Below are 18,925 nucleotides of genomic sequence, written 5' to 3'. Positions count from 1 at the left end.
TTCTCTACTTTTTGTATTTCTCTCCCATTTGTCTATGTATCCTGGAAATAACGGTGTTCCACATACTTACGTGTGTATTCCTGTAGTGTGTGAAAGATTGAAAGTTTTGCCATATTTTTATCAGAAAATAATTTCTTTTAACCAAAAAACAAGTTGCAGCAAAGGAAAACCTCCTTGCTCATAAGGAAGTCACTTTTTTAGTATGAGAGTTGTGAAGCTCTGAAAGAGATTTTTCAGAGAAGCTGAGGAGTCTCCATCCTTACTGATTTTTAAGAATTTGGTTGCACCAGGCTCTAAGACAACCGGTCTAATGCTGGAGTTGGCCCAGCTTTGACTAGGAGGCAGGACTAAGGAGGCAGGACAAGTGGTTTCTTCCAAAGTAAAATTTTTCAGTTCTTAAATATGGCTTGTTATTTTTTCTATAGTCTTCATAATTGCATGTAATTAGAATGTGCAGATTTATTTTCATTTCAACCGCTGTATCTCCTTTATTTTACAGGAAAAAATGTACAATGTGCATGAGAGTGGTACTGGAGTGGTAGAGATCAAGGCTTCAAAAACCAGGGAATTCTAAGAATAAAGACATAGGCACTGACTGTGGCTCCTGTTCTGTGCATTTTTAGTCAACCCAGATTTTATAGGCACAGAATAATGTAATTCTGTGAGCACTGGAATATGCCTCTGTGTGATTATAAGGGGAGAGTATCCCACAGAGCAGCTGCTTCCATGTCTGTTACCACTAAGTACACTGCATTTTCCTATCAGAATTATTGCAGCTTTAAGCTTAATGAGAAGTATAGCTTATCTTCCAAGGAGAGGCTTTTCTAGAGACTCTGGGCTGTTTGCCATGGATTCTGCTCGTTGTTTTTTAATACATGTAATATTTTTATATCTCAGAATAAAACACATCTTGTATCATTGACGGCATCGTTCACCATAACTGAAGAAGAAAAGACTAAGGTAAATTCTATGATTTGCTATTATGTTGACTCTCCTGCTTAAATTTATGGACAATCTAAACTAAATCTTAGGAGCAAAGAATGTACTTATGCACTTATATCTCATCACTCAGCTACTGACTATTAATCATACACAAGTTCTGCCTTCTCTGATTTTAAGAGGAAGAAAACAGGAGTCAAGATAAGGGGTCTTTGTTGTCTTAAAGCAGCAATATTTAGTATGGAAATAAAACTTCCATTATATTCCTAGCCATGTTTTTTCATTTGAAGAAGTGTCCAGGCACAGAAAACTGTAATGAGGAATGCTCACCTGCTCCTGTGCCTAGCCACCATGAGAAAGCTTTTTGCCTTTCCAAAAGGGTGGAGTTATCTCCAGCTATTGAGAAAAGGTTTGTGTATCATGCTGATACACAAACCAGAAAATAGCTGTGTGGGGAGCCTGAGAAATAGAACTGCAGTAAAAGAGATGTAGTTTATGTTTGCCTTTCATTTTTTAACTAGTCATCCTTCCAATATGACTTTCTGTTCTTGGCTTCTGAATTAACATGGTTTCTAAGAGGCCAGATAAACCTTCAAAATTACATTGATTGCAGCAGTGTTTCTCTTCTAGATAATTTTTTATTAGAGAACTCCTCACTGTATACATCAGTTTCATTGCTAGAATAATCTCTTCACCAAACTAGTTTTTCTCCCCTAACCCCTCATTACCTTGACAGGCTGCTGTGTTGCAAGGGGTCTTTTTTTAAGGAGCTGTGCCTTGGTTGGCAAGAACAATGTGATTATTTGTGTTCAGGGAGAAGAAAATAGTTTGTTTCACCCCAGAACATTTTTGCCGTGGTTGTATCATTTGAAATCTAAAGTTCATGTGGATGGGGCTTGCCTGAAGAGGTCCTGAGGACTAGGCTGCTCATTCCTTCTATGGGCCTGTCCCATGAGTTCCTCTCCACCTTTAAAATCAGTAGTCTATCTGGAGATTGGGCACAGGGGCCTCTTGTTACTGTATTCTCTTTTGCTGGGGATCTCTTGCCCTCTTACCTTCTATTAGTGTTAACAGATGTAAGTCCAGACTTGGCTTTCTCATAATTCAAGATCAAGTGCCCATTCTGTTAAAATGAAAGCCAAAATTAAACATGATATAAAGTAAAACTACATGAGCTAGAGAACTCATTGTTCCTGGATAACGATCTAGTAAGATTTAAAAGGATTGGACATTTGTATAGCTAAGTATTATGCTTGGGATTACCATAAATGTATTTTTTGGAAACTCTTACTCTTGAATGTGTAAAACATGCAGTAGCTGACTGGGTTAGAAAAATAGCTTAATGAATGCTGCTTTTCTGTAGAGTTCAGTGTGAATTGATCTGCAGCAGTTGGCGATGTCTAAGCTAAGACTGTAAGCTACATTGGTCTTGGCCCACCATGAAAATTCTTGCAATCTATTACTATAGTTAAAACCTTTTCAGTGTGGGGTTTTTTCCAACTTGAACTTGACAGTTAGACCTCAACAAGTTCTTGGGGACTATTCCATAGTTAGGTAAAATTGGCTCAGCTGCATTTGAACTTACTAAGTGAACAGGGTTTATAATTAAAATGTGTGGTAAAGGTGTGTGGAGACTACTGTTAATTTTGAAAAATAAAGCTTAGAAATTGTGGAACACATCATGTTTCACATGCGTAGTATTGGCCTTTGGGCTGTGGCCAAGCATAAGGTGCTTCAGAAGGAAACCAGTTTGTGCAAGGAAATTACGATCAGCTGAAAGAGGTGTGATGTATTTCATCCATATCTTCAGCTGTCATAAATGCTCTCAATCTCAGATTTTATTTACTGAAAATCATTATTTATACCTGTTCATGGGTGTGATAAAGCTAACACACACGTGTGGCTAAATGGATACTAAATGTTGACTTTGGGGACAGAAAAGAGAAGAATTAATTATGTAGTCATGGCAGTGCCATGCTAAATTGGTCCCATCAGCTTGCACATGGTTTGCTTGCACACTTGGCTGCTGTGCTGTTCTTTAAAGTTTTACAAACCCTGTGGATTTTCCCTTCTGCGCTGCTGGAAGAAAGTGCTTGGTTCCATGTGACAAGGTAATTTTGTGGGTTATGAAAAAATATGAGTGTTGCTCATCTGAGTGTCCATGCCAGATGTCTTCCCGCAGCACTTCAGGGGCTGTCAGTACTATGTGCCTCTGCCTTTGGGTGGTTTTGATGCTGAATGGGAAACTGCAGTGAAAAGGACAAAAGGAGATTCTCCCATCTAAGCACACTGCATGGGATGAATGATAATAATTACTTTGATCTGATTTTTACCAGGCTTGTTCCCTCAGCATCCTTCAAATCAGTGGCAACACAGCAGTTTTTCAAAGAAACTCTGGCCTGTGATGCTTCTTCTCACTATTGGGATGGCTTAAGCAGTTAGCTTAGGATACGGCTTTTGAGGCTTACTGTTGTGTCAGTAGTTTGAAGGTTGGCCTGCAGTGCCAACTCTGGTCCTATGCTGTGTCTTGTGCAGGGCTCTGGCACCTGCCCTGCACCATCCGCTGTGATCCTTTCAGATGCCATTAGGTGCCTGCTGTGTCGTCCTGCTTGGGTTTACAGCCCCCAATGACATGGACTGTCATTCCAGAACCCATTTTCTTTTAAGTATAAAAGCACAGGTAATTCCCTGTCCATTTTTCTCCATTGGAGCATAACATCTGACAGAACCACCTGCCCTGATGCACACTGACTGCCCTGCCATAGGTCTCGCCTTTTACTTAGAAAGCAACAGGATCATTCCCAAGCCAGTGCTTTTTCTCCATCAGAATTTAACCAGCTTCATTTCAGCTTCACTGAACCCATAGCCTCACCAGATTCCTGCTTTCCCCAGAAGCCTAGAGAGACCCCTAAATTTCACAGAGTGCTTGGAAATTAGACAAATGCGAGTGAATTCAGCCAAATGATGAAGTGGTTCCAAAGCAGCATTTTTTTCCTAAATATTATCTACAGAATCTCCTGTTCCTTGAAAGTGGTGGGACCTCAGGCAGAGCCGTAGTGTGGCAGAGGTCAGTGAGAACCCTTCTGTGATTCCCTCCTGGCCACCCAGTGCAACTGGAGAACCTGGGGACAGCAGATTGACTTAAGAGAAATTACATTTTTTCCAAGTCACACACAGAAGTTTGTTGGCTCAGTGACCGTTCAAGTGGTATGGGCGAAACCCTTTTGATCTGTGAAGGGAGGAAACACTGGGTTATGGAAGGGAGTTAATATTCACATAATCATCTTTCAGATAAATTTAAAGATGAAGATATTTTGATGCAAAGTGATGCAGCTTTAACTGAGCTCATGGCAAGGAACTGGGGGCAGTGCAGAGTCAGAGTGGGAGAGAGCTGGTACTGACGCTGATGTAGATGTGTTGGGTGTCCTTAGTGGCCAGCCCTGGTAGAGGAGAGCGTAATGGAAGCAATTGCCCAAAGTAGTAGGAAGCTACATCAAGAAAAAACATTCAGACAATGTGTTGGTAATTACACATGGAACCATGAAATTAATGTGTTGCTCCTCTTTTTCTTTTCTTTCTCGTTTCTGTTTAGAACTTAAAGATATTGAATGGTATTAGAAGGAATTCAGCACATGGCTGGTTTACTCAGATATGTACTTAGTCCCAAAAAATTTTAGTGAACGCCAAAGTGCTTCAAGGGTTTCTTTACTTTAGACTAAGTGCATTAAAAAACAAAACAAAAAAACAAACCAAGCATACATCTATTAGTCAGAGCAATTGTTGATTCTACGTGTACGGTACTGTGAAGTAAACCTTGGATCTTCTTCCTGGAACTGTGCAAGTGCCAATTGTAGCCTGTATTAACATCTTGATGATATCCTTGATACTGACATCATCGCCCAATTCCACTGAAATGATGTTGAAATCAATGAGTGCTGAGCATCTCCAGCAGCTTTGAGGAGCTGAGCCTTCAAAACAACAAAGTCTGATGTGATACAGTTCCTTTCAGTTAGAGATATGACAGATTTTCAGTGTACAAAAATGTATCAGAGAGAAAAAAACTAGGCAGTAAAAGGATACAGTTGTGCTGTTAAATTGGAATAAATCCTTTTCAAATTGTGGACCATGTTTGATTATCGATTCCTATGCAGAATTACCGTTGACTCCATGGAATGCTCTCAGGTTTCTGCTCCAAGAGATGACCAAGCCCAGCTTGCAAGCAGCATGTTAATTATTTACACTTTCTAGCCCCAACAGAGTGATTAGTTTGTAGTGAAACATTATACTAATAGCTGTGCTATGTTTTTTCTCCAAAGATTGCAAGGAACTAAACAAACACTGAATTAAGTTTTGCTACATGGAGCATGAAGTAAAAATTAAATTTTAATGAAATTCAATTTAAAGATTAAATTAAGAGCTAAAGTGAAAGGCTTACAAAGTTGTTAGCTGGCTCATGGTTCCAGTGCTCCTGCTATTCTTTTCTGACTCTGGCTCATGCAGAAACCACAAGGGTGCACACAAATTGGGTGGTTTTGTCAACTGTCAGTTACATATTTATTCTGAACTCATATTGGTGCTGTTTCCCTATGGTGATTACTCAGTTTTATTGAATTGAGAAATGGCCATTAATTAAAGGTAGCCAACATTAGACTGATTTTTCAGAGCCTTTGAGAAACATCAAATGCCATCACTATCAATGAGACTTAGGAGAGTTTGGCAACACTGGAAACGAGGCTATTAAGTATAGGACACCCAAAAGTCACCCAAAATTCAGTCTGTGTGAGTTCTGTTGCTTGCACTTAGACAGGAATTTGGACTAGATTAACATAATGAACCATGCTGACTTGAAAATCTATGGAAAATAGACACTTTTTTGAAAATATTAATAAAACTGTAGTAATAATAACTTAATGCTGAGAAACCCTGAAGTTGTGTGAAGCCATTTAAAAAGAATTTACTATGTTGTTTACAGTTATATTCTTTGAGTCTGATCTTTTATATATTTAAAATATAGTTTTAATAACATGGTCTTTTAATTTCAGATTTCATACAGCCATGCCATCCACGCTTCAGGGTTCTTCATTGCTTTTTTTGTTTCTCTTATATTGACGTGTGCTGTTTTTTTCATTGTTCACCGAACCCAAATACTAAAATGGAGTTTCCTTAGTAAAAAACAGGTGAGTCATACTGTCTGTAACAGTACTTTATTTAATTTTTTTCATTGATCATATCTGATGATATAACTTCCTAACTAATACAGATTGTCTAAAGAGTTTTTGAAGATAAATAAAAAGCCACCAAGTGATGGATTGGATTCACAGGTAAGGTAATCTCTACAACCTCTAATCTTTAGCACAATCAGATTTAGAGGGGAGTGTAAGAATGATAATCTGATCAGAAGAACTGCTGTCAGTACCTGGATGTTAGCTTCAGACTGGAGGGAGATCACCCTTTGGCTATCAGTTTCTTTTCAAATTCCTCCCTTCCTCCTCTCCTCTTCATCCCTCAAAATGAGAGGCAGGATGTCTGTGGGTTATAAGCAGTTGCCCAGGGAGTAGACCACTCACCTCCAGCACAGCAGACTTGGGTCCAAATTGTATTTCTGATTATTAGGAATAGGGATTTGAATTTAGGTCTCTTAGTTCCTTGGATGTGTCTTAATCTCTTGAGTGATTAAGCAAAACAGTTGGGTTTGGGGATGGAGCATTTTCAGTGCTCTTTATCCAAGCTGTGCAATTTTGGAGAAAGTATTTCAGTACATACTGGGATGGAGAGAGAAAATACAGAGTCTGATAAATATTCATCACGTTGGCCCAAGTTCCAGCCCTTGCTTCTATTAATTATTTATGTATTTATGTAAAGTGGAGCAACTTCAATGGGAGGGAGCTGGAGACCTCAGTCAGAATATTACAGTGATTGGAGCAGTCCTTTAAGAGACATGTGCTGAGAGGTTTGAACCCCTCCTCTGCTCGGATGGTGGTGGATCTCCCATCCCTCTGGACTGACCAGAGGAGCTCACAAATCACTTCCAGACTTATTTTCTGCAGTTGAAAATTACTCCATCAACAATTTTTATTTCTCTTAGGTCTGAAAAATTAATCCTTTTAAATGAAAAGGGCATGCCTTGTTTCTTTTTACTGAAAAAGCTGTGATAACAAAATCATAAAAAAGGGCCAGTTTTGTCCCAGCATCAGATATTTATAGTGGGGTTTTTGTATAGTAATTTCCGTCATACATAGGATTAGTTTTTCATGTTGTTCACCTTGTAATACTGTAATCTTGCCATATATAATTTGTATACTGTGGTAATTTTTAAAAAATTGGCCTAGAAAGTTTATAGTGGAAGATAACTTCCTAGAAGGCTTTCACAAGCCTACTGAAGTCGATGTAGAGTCTTCTGTCTTCTCCATTCATTTCTTCATTTGTATTCCAGATCAGTTATATACAAAAAGTTCAGCCTGAAAAAAAAGTAGTATATTTGATTTCAGGTACACACCTGAATTGCACTATGTCTTTATACCCTTTCCAGCTGTACAGTTTTATGATAAGTAGGAACATTCTCACCCAGAGTTACCTGCAATAGAATTAGATCAGATGCTCACTGTAAGTTTTTTTGTATAATCTGAAGCTTACTTAGTTCAAGAAGGCCAAGTGCAAGGTCCTGCACATGGGTCGGGGCAATCCCAAGCATAAATACAGGCTGGGCAATGAGTGGATTGAGAGCAGCTCTGCAGAGAAGGACTTGGGCGTGTTGGTTGACGAGAAGCTCAGCATGACCCAGCAATGTGTGCTTTTAGCCCAGAAAGCCAACTGTATCCTGGGCTCCATCAAAAGAAGTGTGACCAGCAGGTCAAGGGAGGTGATTCTCCCCCTCTACTGTGCTCTCATGAGACCCCACCTGGAGTACTGCCTTCAGCTCTGGGGCCCCCAGCAGAAGAAGGACATGGACCTGTTGGAGCGAGTCCAGAGGAGGGCCACGAAGATGATCAGAGGGCTGGAGCACCTCTCCTGTGAAGACAGGCTCAGAGAGGTGGGGTTGTTCAGCCTGGAGAAGAGAAGGAGACCTTAGTGTGGCCTTTCAATACTTAAAGGGGACCTACAGGAAAGCTGGGGAGGGACTTTTTACAAGGGCATGCAGCGATAGGACAAGGGGTAATGGCTTTAAACTGAAAGAGGGCAGATTCAGATTGGATGGAAGGAAGAAGTTCTTGACTGTGAGGTTGGTGAGGCACTGGAAGAGGTTGCCCAGAGAAGCTGTGGATGCCCCATCCCTGGAAGTGTTTAAGGCCAGGTTGGATGGGACTTTGAGCAACCTGGTCTAGTGGAAGGTGTCCCTGCCCACGGCAGGGGGGTTGGAACTACATGATCTTTAAGGTCCCTTCCAACCTAAGCCACGCTATAATTCTATGGTTTTGTGGTTTTTTTTCTTTTTAGGAGATACGGCATGAACTCAGCCAAAATCACAAGCTGGAGCATTCTCAGTTTAATTCAGGTGATTTCTTTAGTGAAGATACAATTATGAACGACCAAATCATCGATATTCTGTCCTTTGAAGAATCTGGAAACATGCTTCAGGCTTTAGAAGAGTAAGAATTCACTGCTATTACATCACATTTATTACATTTATCATCAACTGAACCTTTGAATATGTTTTGAGTATCTGCCCTTTAATTTTTTTTTCATAGTGTCTGTTTACACATATGACTGCACTACCTTACATTTTTGAACTGTATTAAATAGCTGTCTTTGGGAACTGAAAATTGTATTTCATATTGTTTCACCTATAGAAGTCACAGCTCCATTTAGGCCTGCAAGTTTTCAAATCCAAATGAACATCTAGTTTTGCCACTCTGGGGTTCACTTAGTAAAGGGGAACACTTCTGCGTACAAGGAAATGTTGAAAGGGTATATTCTACTAAGGCTGAATACATTCTGCTTTCAAAAGGGTGGCTTTTCTCCTAGAAAAGAGAGCCCCTGCTGTGTGCCAGCATTGCTGTTTAGCAGCATATTTTGGAAACACCTGGATCAGAGCGTAAGGGGTGACAGTTCATAGTGCTGCCAGAAAGATACCACGTAGCTGTAATTGGAGGGACCACTGGGTAGAGCAAAGAAACTCTCCTGATGATGTTGAAAGGCCAGTGAGGGCTGTTTGACAGAAGCATGCCATTGTTAAAGGTCATCTATTCTTCAGCTGAATTTGATAAAAAGATCTGATGTGAGGACAGAGCAGGTTTTGTTTGTTCAGTCTTACCGTGAGCTCCTGGCAAGTCAGGTTACAGGCAGTATTACACAACTATAAAATCTGTAGAAGCTGAAAAGGAAAAGTTACAGGACCATGGAAGTACTGTTCTTTCTTAAAGGGTAACTAACAGCATTATTACCTCCTGCATTTCCTTGATAATTGGGATACTTATCTCTGTAATTTGCACATTGGTCCTTTCTTTTATAACTATATAGCAACTGAGGCTTTGAGAACACTTACCATGAAAATTATTCCGTGAATATTAAGAACATGATCAAATTCTTTTTAACTCGCTTTAGTATTAATTTATTTCAGGGATAGTGAATATCTATCTAGTTTGAAAAAAAAATGCTGGGCTATTTTCAGATGCATTATGGTTTAGAAAGGTAAATATTCTGGCAAACCTTTGGATAGGATTATATTTATAACTGGATTATTTCTAAACCCATAAAACAGGATTCATTTCTTAGTTTAAGTATGTATCCAGAGGCTTTAAGTTTTTTAATATTCTTAGGCAGTTAGCACAAATGTCTCTCTTGTTTCCGCTTCTTTCCTCACAGTTTCTGTTTTCTCTACCTCTAAGGAGGTAGAGCATTGCAGTGAATAAAATAGGTACCCATTAGCAAACAGTCATTAACCTTCTTCACCTTCTGAGTTAATCTTTTCCATCTTCCGGGATGAGGATGGTAGATGGACCACAAAGGCATCCAGGGTTACAGTGATTCCTGCTACGAAAGATGATTGAAAGGGTGATAGATGTTACTGTGAAGGGCTCAAATCAGCCTCTAATTGTTAGCAATGGGTGCTTGCTAATCCCTATTTAGATTATCCCAATTCTCATTTCTTGTAGTAGTTTTAAACTGGACCTTCTGATTCATTTACTGTTAGGAGGTGACACAGAGATGGACTTAACAGTATTTTTTTCTATTCTTTCCCTCTTTTTATTGACACTTACTGAATATGTGTATTCACTTACTACATACCTGTTCCTCTTCTCTCTTAATGGTGGTGCAGTTTATCTGTCTGAGTGAGTATCTCTGCAGTGTGAACTCCTACACCAAGTTTCCCTGAGTTCCCTTTTTCACTCCGTTGTGAAAAAGGGCACTTCTAGGGTACAATTATTCTCATCCTAAAGTAGACTTACAAAAAATGAGTCATGTGGCTGCTGTGCCCACTGACCCTGGAGCCTGGGCTGATTAGTGCACCTGTCGGGGTCTGGAGGTGAGTGAGATGAACCCCAATCTTTCAGGCTGGTTGGTAAAATAGGCTACAGCATTACTTTAACACATATGTTAGACACACGCAATATTCTTTCTGCTTTCTTCAGTAGGTATAATACACCACTGGTTTTATCTCTCATTGTTAACACTTTCATATGATTATTTAGCTTAGGATGCTTCCTCATCTCTTAAAGTTGATTCCTTATTTGGCGAGTTGGGGCAAAGCAGTCCTTTAATTTCCGATCTATATTCCTTAAAGGTTTCATTTTAGTCTTGCTCTTCATAAACCGTTTTACATTATCCAGGTTTTTAGCTGATTCCAAAGATAAAATACTGTACTATTGCCTTAGGAGCTTCTATGACAGTGATCTAGGCTAAAACCAGAATGGAGTAATCGTTCTCTTTACTGAATTACCTGCTTTAAGGATAGTAATTTGCAAAACGTAATGGGAAAAAGAAGGATTGTGCATTTGTAATTTATTAATGGATAATTGCAGTCAATTTGAATGGATTCTGTGCTTGAATGAAATGTAATTTTACTAATTGTGGTCACAATCAGTTTTTCAACAATATTGCATTTTGTTTTATTACATTTAGTGTCACCCAATAGAATAGTTGGGTGTTCTGTAAGGAGCTGAGGAATGAGGTTTGTATTGTCTTACAGGAGTGGCAGTATGCTGAGGATAAGAACTGGGCTTGTATTTTGAGTGCAGTTTTTTCGTGTCATATGTATACCACTATGAATTTTAGCATCATAATCTTGGGTTTTATTATTTGGGGAGGCAAAAGTGTAGGAGCTTTTGTTAGAGAGCTTTTGATACTTCAGACATTTTCAACCAACCAACAACATACTGCTTGTATGCTGGTTTGATAATTCCTTCTGTGCATGTATTGGTGCAGCTATGTGTCATTTTCTCTACATGGTATACATATAAGCTTGCCAACATAATTGATATATTCTGTTTAAATTGCACTGTGATAGTAAACATGGTTGGAATTATTCTGGTGCTTTGTTCTTTTGTCCAGACACAAATGAGAAGATTACTCAGAAAAGGAAGACCCACAGGATTTTTTTTGTGCTCTTTATGACGTAAAGCTGTGTTAATGTCTTTTAGGAAGCGATAGTGCCAAATTGTTTAGCAAATACATTAGGAGCATGTGTTCAATATTTATGGACAGGGACGTCTTTGTAGTGTAGACGGTTTGCAATGTCAGGAGGATTGGCTAGAGAACAAAGCATAATTTTAATATTTCATAAGGAAGCTTCTTAGTTACTTATTTTGTGAGTTTTGTCTTAATAAGTCATATCCTTGACGTACATTATGCAGCAAAATAGCTTGGCTTTTATTCTCAGTAGGTTCCTTACTGTGTGTATTCCTGAATACTGGCCCATTGGCAATGAATACTAATGAGAAGAAGCTATATGATTTGAATATTTGATGTGTGCACTAGAAGATCATGTTCCAAAGCATTGTGGGTCTCTTTTTCTGTATGTCTAGAACAGAATATGAAGAGAGCTGAGCAGTTTGGGGTTGTGTCCAATTTGATGAAGTCTGACTGTGCTCATAGTCTCAGAAGATACAAATATGTTAAAGGCAACTTAATTTCTTTAAATGGCTTTCCTCTAGTACAACTTTTTCTTTTTCATCTTCATTTTGTACAGCTATGCTTCCCTGAATTTGTCAAAGCTCTAGCTGAACTTGAACTTGCTTGCTGATACACAATAAGTACTGCCAATTATTTTGGGAAATCACTAAGTAATATGTATGCATTGCAGCTGATTTTTTTTCTTATGGTAGAGGGCATTGAGGCCAATGTACTAGAGAACAGGGTCAAACTGGCTCCAGAGAGCCTGGACAGAAAAGTCAAAAACAATTTACTACCATATTAGAAGTTCACTTTTTCTTTCTAAATGTAAATTTCTTGCTGTATATCCCTATTTAATTTGCTATGTAGCAAATGTGTTGGTTTTTTTTTTAATCCTGAATTCAAATTGAAAGTAAGACTAAAAGATCACATTGTCATAGCAGCTAGACTTGAATATTCCTACATAGAAAATGGTGAGAAATAATTACATTGTTAGTACAAAAAAAATTTGAGGTGCTCAATTTCTTTATTTCATAACTTTTTAAAAGTGTAATCAAAATTATAGAATTTTTGAAGGGAAGCATATTCATTGCTCTGTTTTTGTGCAGTATGTACAATGCAGGAATACAACAGTAAATAATAACCACATGGATATAAAGGTAGGATACAGTGAATACCCATGGAATGAACCCCAAACCCTGCATCTGTAGTTCTGTGTTATGAATGCTGTTATAAACTTGACAAGTGTGTAAACTATACATTTTTTTCCATCAAAGAAGCTGAAATGCTTAATAGGTGAGAGGAGTCCATAAGACAGGGAACTGAAGAAAACAAGTAATATGAAATGAATGAACACTTATCTTTTTTAATCTAAAAAATGGCACTTTTCTTTGATGTTGGCTAACTATGATGAAATCATGTTCAGAATTATATGGGTCATTTCTGCTGTCCACTCAGAACAATTTATCTCATCCAGAAAACAGTCTGCTTTTGAGAGTAGTGCTGTTAGTGATGCTTTATTCCATATCATTTTGAAAGATTGATATCTCCTACCATTTCTGTCATCTGAATGCTCACCCTGTCTGAGTAGATCAGAAAACTCTGTGTAGATAACAGCAAAGTTGGAACCTCCTTAGGCATTAATGCATAATGCATGTAGCCATAACATTTGTTTATGCTTTTGTTAGTATCCAGGCTGAAGTTGGTGTGTTTAAAATCAATGGTAAAATGCATGATGACTTCACTGAAAGCAGGACTGGAGTCTTTTTTATGCTGTTTTTGCATAGTCATTTTTCAGTGAAATAACATTTTCTGAGCTCTGTTGCAACAGCTATATTGTAGCTAGCTGTATTTTTTTAATTGGTTTGCTGAAGATCACTGATTTATCAATTTTCGTACTTTCTGCAATCAAAGCAGGGGTTTTCAGTCTCTTAAATGAAGGATTTTTCAGATGTTTTTTAAACAGGTTAACTTAAGAATTGAAGTACCTTCGCTCTCTTTATATTGCTGTGGAGAGTTAAAGGAATTTGATAGTGAAACTGCTGCCAAATATAGTGCTGAGACTTTTGGCAGGTTTTCATGAATCATTTTTTTTCTGGAGAGCTACTGGTCTCTTAGCTCAATTTATCATCTTTCTCAATTTGGGGAGGGGGCAGGGGGCTATATATCATGAGAATCCTATTTCTGGTTTTGTCAGCATTCTGGCTTTTTCTGGAAAGCTAAACTTAACCTGTGATTCATCCATGTGAAGGCATCCTTAGATAATCGTCACGTACCTTTCTGAGCAATTTTATATACTGACGAGACGTCCTGTATTCTCTGTAGGCTCGTATTTGAGCTGTGCCAAGTTTACACTTAGCTGTGTAAGTGTCACAGGACTGATGGATGAACTCCCCCAGTTCAGAGCTGGCTGTAGGCCAGTACAGCTACTGGTGTAGCACAGAGCATCATCAGACCTTCTATAACACAGGTGGGCTGTGCCCAGCCTGGCAGCGGGCAGAGACCACGGAAAGGCAACGTGCCCCGCTGCGGCGCAGGAGGTCTGAAGAATTTGGGTTTGGTAGCTGTTGGTGGCCTTTCAGACCTCATGCCATTACCGCTGCTTCTACTTTAGCACAGTTTTGGTCTCCTGCAAAGGTTTGTGCCTCGTTGTGCTGCAGCCTGTGTAAATCCCTGCCCCAAAGCGTTGGGCTGGACCCAGCCGGACAGCATGGGAAACAGAGGAGGGAAAAAAGGAGGGAGAGGCTGAAGGGAGGAAGCTATGGTACTGCACACAGGGTCTGCATTGACAGGGTAGTTTAAAAAAAACCCTGAAAACCCAACAACGACAAAAAAACCCAAAAAACTAAACCAAAACACAGCCCAACTTGCTGATACTGTATTAGTAACCCCTCAATAAGTGGATGACTTAGGAGACCAACCACATCTGCAGCTGAAGACCTTTGATGCCCATTATACTTGAATTGGCTTTCTTTGCTTACTGTTGCTAAAGCCAGCACTGCAGGTACTGTTTTCTGGCTGTGTGATTCTCCCTGTCCGACCCTCTCTCCATCTTCACTTCTCTGAAGTGTGACAAGGCAACACGGACCATAACGCTTCTTTTTTGTTCTCCTTTTCCCTTCCTCACTGGAGCTGTCCCGTTGGCACTGTGCCTGTGGGCGCAGGAGACATGCTGCTGTGGCTCAGGCACTAGGAGCGGGTGCCACCGGGCTGGGGCCAGTCGTGTGTCTGTCTGTCCTTCCCCAGCTGCGTTCCTCTCTCCAGCAGGAGCTGGTGCAGCTGCTGTGCTGTGGTGCTCCATGGCTGCAGTGGGGCATCCAGGACAGTGGAGACAAACCGTCCACAAACGGCCCAATGAAGGTTGGACTCAATGATCTTGAAGGTCTTTTCCAACCTAAATGATTATGATTCTAAATTACATGCTTTTCGGGAGTGTTGTGTATCACAAAGGGATGCTTTTGCAGAAACTGCTACCACAGGACTCCAGTCTCCTCTGGATGCTGTTGTAATACGTATGCTACTAATTGGCTACCATTTGCAGATGGGAGATGAGTCTTCTGAAAATGATGGGTTTTTCTGTTTTGGTGAGAAAAGGTCACCGAAGGGGAGTTTGCTTGATGTTTCTCTCCCCTTTAGACTTCAGAAAGTTGTGTCACAGTAGTTTCTTATCTTTGGAAACTCTGAATTCATTCAAAAAATGTGTCAGAAAGCCATTAGTTCATTTTAGGACTGTTAAATTCAGCAGCTGTTAATTCTCCTGTTCAAAAATTCCCTCTGTGGGCCTCTAATTTGAATAAGACAACTTAAAGACACAATTATTTTGTAGTTAATGAGAGGTTTCCTTTTTTGTGGTGTGGTGTGTTGTGGTTTTGGGTTTTTTTTAATTAACTATAGTTATTTCTTTCCTGACCCTACCTGCTTTCCTCTATTCTTTTATTAGGTCTGTGGAGGACATCAGATGCTCAGGTACTCTCTCTGCTTCTGTGTGTTTGGCGTCTGGGATTCTCCTCTCCCAGATCTTCTCTGACAGATCTTTAAATCCTCTTCCTCTTCAAGTGAGTGAAAAATCTTTACACTTGCTGTTTACAGTTTCATTTTCTACATGTCTGTTCACCTTTCCTCCCCCCACACTTTTGTACCACCTGCCTTCTGTACTCTCCTCATCCTTTCTCTGGATGCTTTGTCCAACAGAAGCTTTGATCTTGTACATCAATAGGTTGCCGTCTGCTACCTGTACTTCATTGGCTTTCATGTTTCTATTGTGCTGAATATGCTCAGGAAGAGATGCGAGACCTTTTAAACATGAATTGCTGTAACAAGCAGAGTGCAGAGCATTTAAAGCAACTTACTAAATCTACCTTGGTTCCAGGAGGCACAGTGTCAGGTTAGGATTTTTTTTTTCCTAGGTGTCACAAAACATTGCGTATTTAATCTGGATGATTGTAAACATTGTTCTTCTGATGGACTTGTGCCTGAAAGCATTTGGTCTATTATATGTGTGGGATTCCTGTCCTGTACTGACTGTTGGTGTGCAAGCAAGACGATATTGATGCAGCTTGTTAAGGCTGCCCTCAACCTCTCATTTGGAGTAAGAGCTTGAAGTCAGGTTTCTGGTGCATGTGATGAGCTTGTCTCACTCCCACTGGCTGCTGGGTGGAGGAGGCACCCGAGAAGAGCACATCACATGGAAGGTAGATTTCAAATTTTTACAGATGCAACCTTTCTTCAGCTACCACTGAAAAAAGGTAATGGTGTGGCTGTTGTCTTCCAGGACGTGACCTGGGAGAGCTGTGGCTTGTAATTACTTTTTCTCCATGCTATTACCTTTGGATTGGTGGAACAGTTCACATGCTCTTCTTCTGTTTCTTTGCCTGCTTCACAGATGTGCTGTCAGGAAAACAGAGGGTGATAGTTTCAGATTAAATACCCCTGAGATCTTAACGGCCTCATCACTCACTTGCTGACTGACACAAGAGTGTCAGGTGAAGTACGCCTGTTGCTTCTCCTGCATTTGGCATCATGATCTTGAGGAGTGGAGTTAACTGGGTACCCTAGTTCTCTTTCTGGGCAAGACAGAGCATGGGAATCTTGCTCAAATTGAAATCAGATCTACTCTGTAGTCACTTGCAGTAAATAGGAAGAAATGCTGTGGGAAGACTGTGGGAAAGGTAACAATAAGAAATGTTCTGATGGTGTTTGGTTTTGGCTTTCATTGTTGGGATCCCTGCTGAGGAAGGCTGCAAAAGTAACAAGTAAAGAGGTGGGTGAGGAATGGCTTAATCTTTTTTCAAAGAATGCTGAAAAAAAATCCTGCATTTGTGATGAGAAACAAATGTTGTGTTACGAGCTATGTACAGACCTGGTGGAGCTGTGAAGTGTTGCCTTCCAGGGAGAGAGACGAGGAATTCAGTGTTTCACACCTCAGTAAGAAAGGGTTAGTAGGTGCTGTGACCATCATCTATCAGTGCAGGCATGAAGAACAGAAAAATAATGACAAAGGAACTTGTTATTCCAGCAAACAAAGAGAGTTGGATGTTGAAACTAATCAAATTCAAGCTGAGGATAAGGTGACCATTTTTAGGTCTTAAAGGAATTATCAAGTGCAACAATTAATTAAAGTGTTGTTTAGTTCTCTGTTAGGGGATGCTTGAAAACCAAGATGAGATGTTTCTCAGAAAAGACCAATAAGCTTCAATTAAATCAGAGCTACTGGACTTGAAGCAGGAATTAAAACAGAAAAATAAATTTGGTGGCTTGGATTTTACGGGCTAATAATGAATTGGTGAATCTATGAAGGGGAGCCTCCTACCACTGCCTGATAGTCACTAGGGAAATGTTATAGCATAAAGCTCATATTTTCTGTATCCTTGTTTTTATTTAAGTGCATTTGCACTTAACTGAAACACTTTTTTTTTTTTTTAAGTGAGTTGTCATAAGTAAACAGCTGGCTATGTCAGCAAACGTCCATCTGCGCTGCCCATTTGAAGTGCTTGCTGTGCTGCTTCAGCATCCTGTTCCCCTGATCCTGCCGTCGCCCGTCCTCTGTGGCTGCCCCACGGGGGCTGTCCTGGGGTGAGAAGGACTCTCCCCAGGCAGAGGGAGCCGATCGGCGCCCTGGGGTCTTGACCATGAATGTAGCTGAACGCCACCCAAGGAGGCTGTGTGCCTGCAGGTGCTATCCTCCAGTGTCCATCTGTACACAGCACAGGGGAGCTGGATTGTTGCGTTGTCATGGGGACATTACAGAAAATACTAGCTCTTACAGAATCTTCAAATTACTGTGAAGAATGTTTCAGGCACACAATGTTTCAGTCGCAGGGATCTGGCCCCGCACAGCAGTGATTCCTGCTCCTGTATGGGAGGAAGAGGGGGGAAATGGAGGAGGTTTTGCAGCTGCAACCAGCCAGCCCTGCAGCAGATTGCAAAGACCATGACCATTGCCAGTGCATTCCTGGGTTTTCGAGAGACTGCAACAGAAAAATCTCTCTGCCTCTTTGTGATAGCTTATCATAGCTTAAGCTAATGTCCCCTAAATACTTAAAGTATTTGAGTCATTGTAGGAAAACAACTTAATTCTATCCCATTGATTTCTAAATGGGGAAGATACATCTCTTGTGTTTAACAGAGGGGCAGTGATAATAATTATCACTGATTTAGTTAAACTTTATTTGCTTACATAAGGAAAGATTGTTTGACAAAAAGGTGAAGTGTTTATAGATTTGCATGCATTGATATATACCATTCTGAATTAGTATCATTCTGCTGTCTTGCAAATCTTGCAAAGATCTTTGCTATGGATTTGAAATTTATTCTAAGATTTGAGTATGGAACAGATCAAGCCAATAATTTAGCCTAACTGAAAAAAGAATGGATTTAAGCTCTTGTGTATTTTGTAGGTCACAAAGAAATTCATGTATACTTAATCCACACACAGAATCATACAGTGCTGTGTGTTCATGTAAATTGACATGCAGGGGCAAAACCCACCTAATTTTCCAATCCTGAGTTTAGTGCAGAATAGGCAAAGCTATAGAATTTACAGTAGTTACATAGTATATGAAATGAGAATAATTATAATTCAAATTTAATTAAAGATAAATGGGAATGTATTCACATGCATCATGATATTTATTGCATTTTGTAAAAAACCTGGTATTTCCCTCTGGTTTTAATCCCTTTTCTAGAACTCTATTAATGTTCATGAGAAAGAGATAATGGCTATTTTAATTTCTTTGTATCAGTACATAATCAGAACACTGTCCCCTTTTCCCTGCAGAGAAGAGAATACACGAGCACAGAACACGAAGCAGTGATGTATCAATGTAGATGGGTCAGTGAGTTTAGAACTGTTTTACAAAGTCAGTGAAATTTATAGTCTATTCAGATACTCACTTCATCTGCTTCCCAACAGAGGTGGTGGGGGGTTTTTTGTGGGAGG

At 39.8% G+C, this 18,925-nt stretch overlaps 1 protein-coding gene across 1 annotated transcript in view; it reads left to right on the top strand.

Moving 5' to 3' along the window:
- EVC2 (Ellis van Creveld syndrome 2) overlaps positions 1-18,925 on the top strand; it is a 75,533-nt gene that overhangs the window by 16,310 nt on the left and 40,298 nt on the right. The window contains exons 6-8 of the mRNA XM_010583462.1: positions 898-960; positions 5,982-6,116; positions 8,374-8,525. Coding sequence (XP_010581764.1) covers positions 898-960; positions 5,982-6,116; positions 8,374-8,525 — 350 coding nt within the window. The remainder of the gene's footprint in view (positions 1-897; positions 961-5,981; positions 6,117-8,373; positions 8,526-18,925) is intronic.

Source organism: Haliaeetus leucocephalus, unplaced genomic scaffold, assembly GCF_000737465.1.
Source record: "Haliaeetus leucocephalus isolate CR32 unplaced genomic scaffold, Haliaeetus_leucocephalus-4.0 Scaffold906, whole genome shotgun sequence".
Lineage (NCBI taxonomy): Eukaryota > Metazoa > Chordata > Aves > Accipitriformes > Accipitridae > Haliaeetus > Haliaeetus leucocephalus.
The sequence above is the reverse complement of the archived record's forward strand: the minus strand, read 5'-3'. Positions and strand labels throughout refer to the sequence as shown.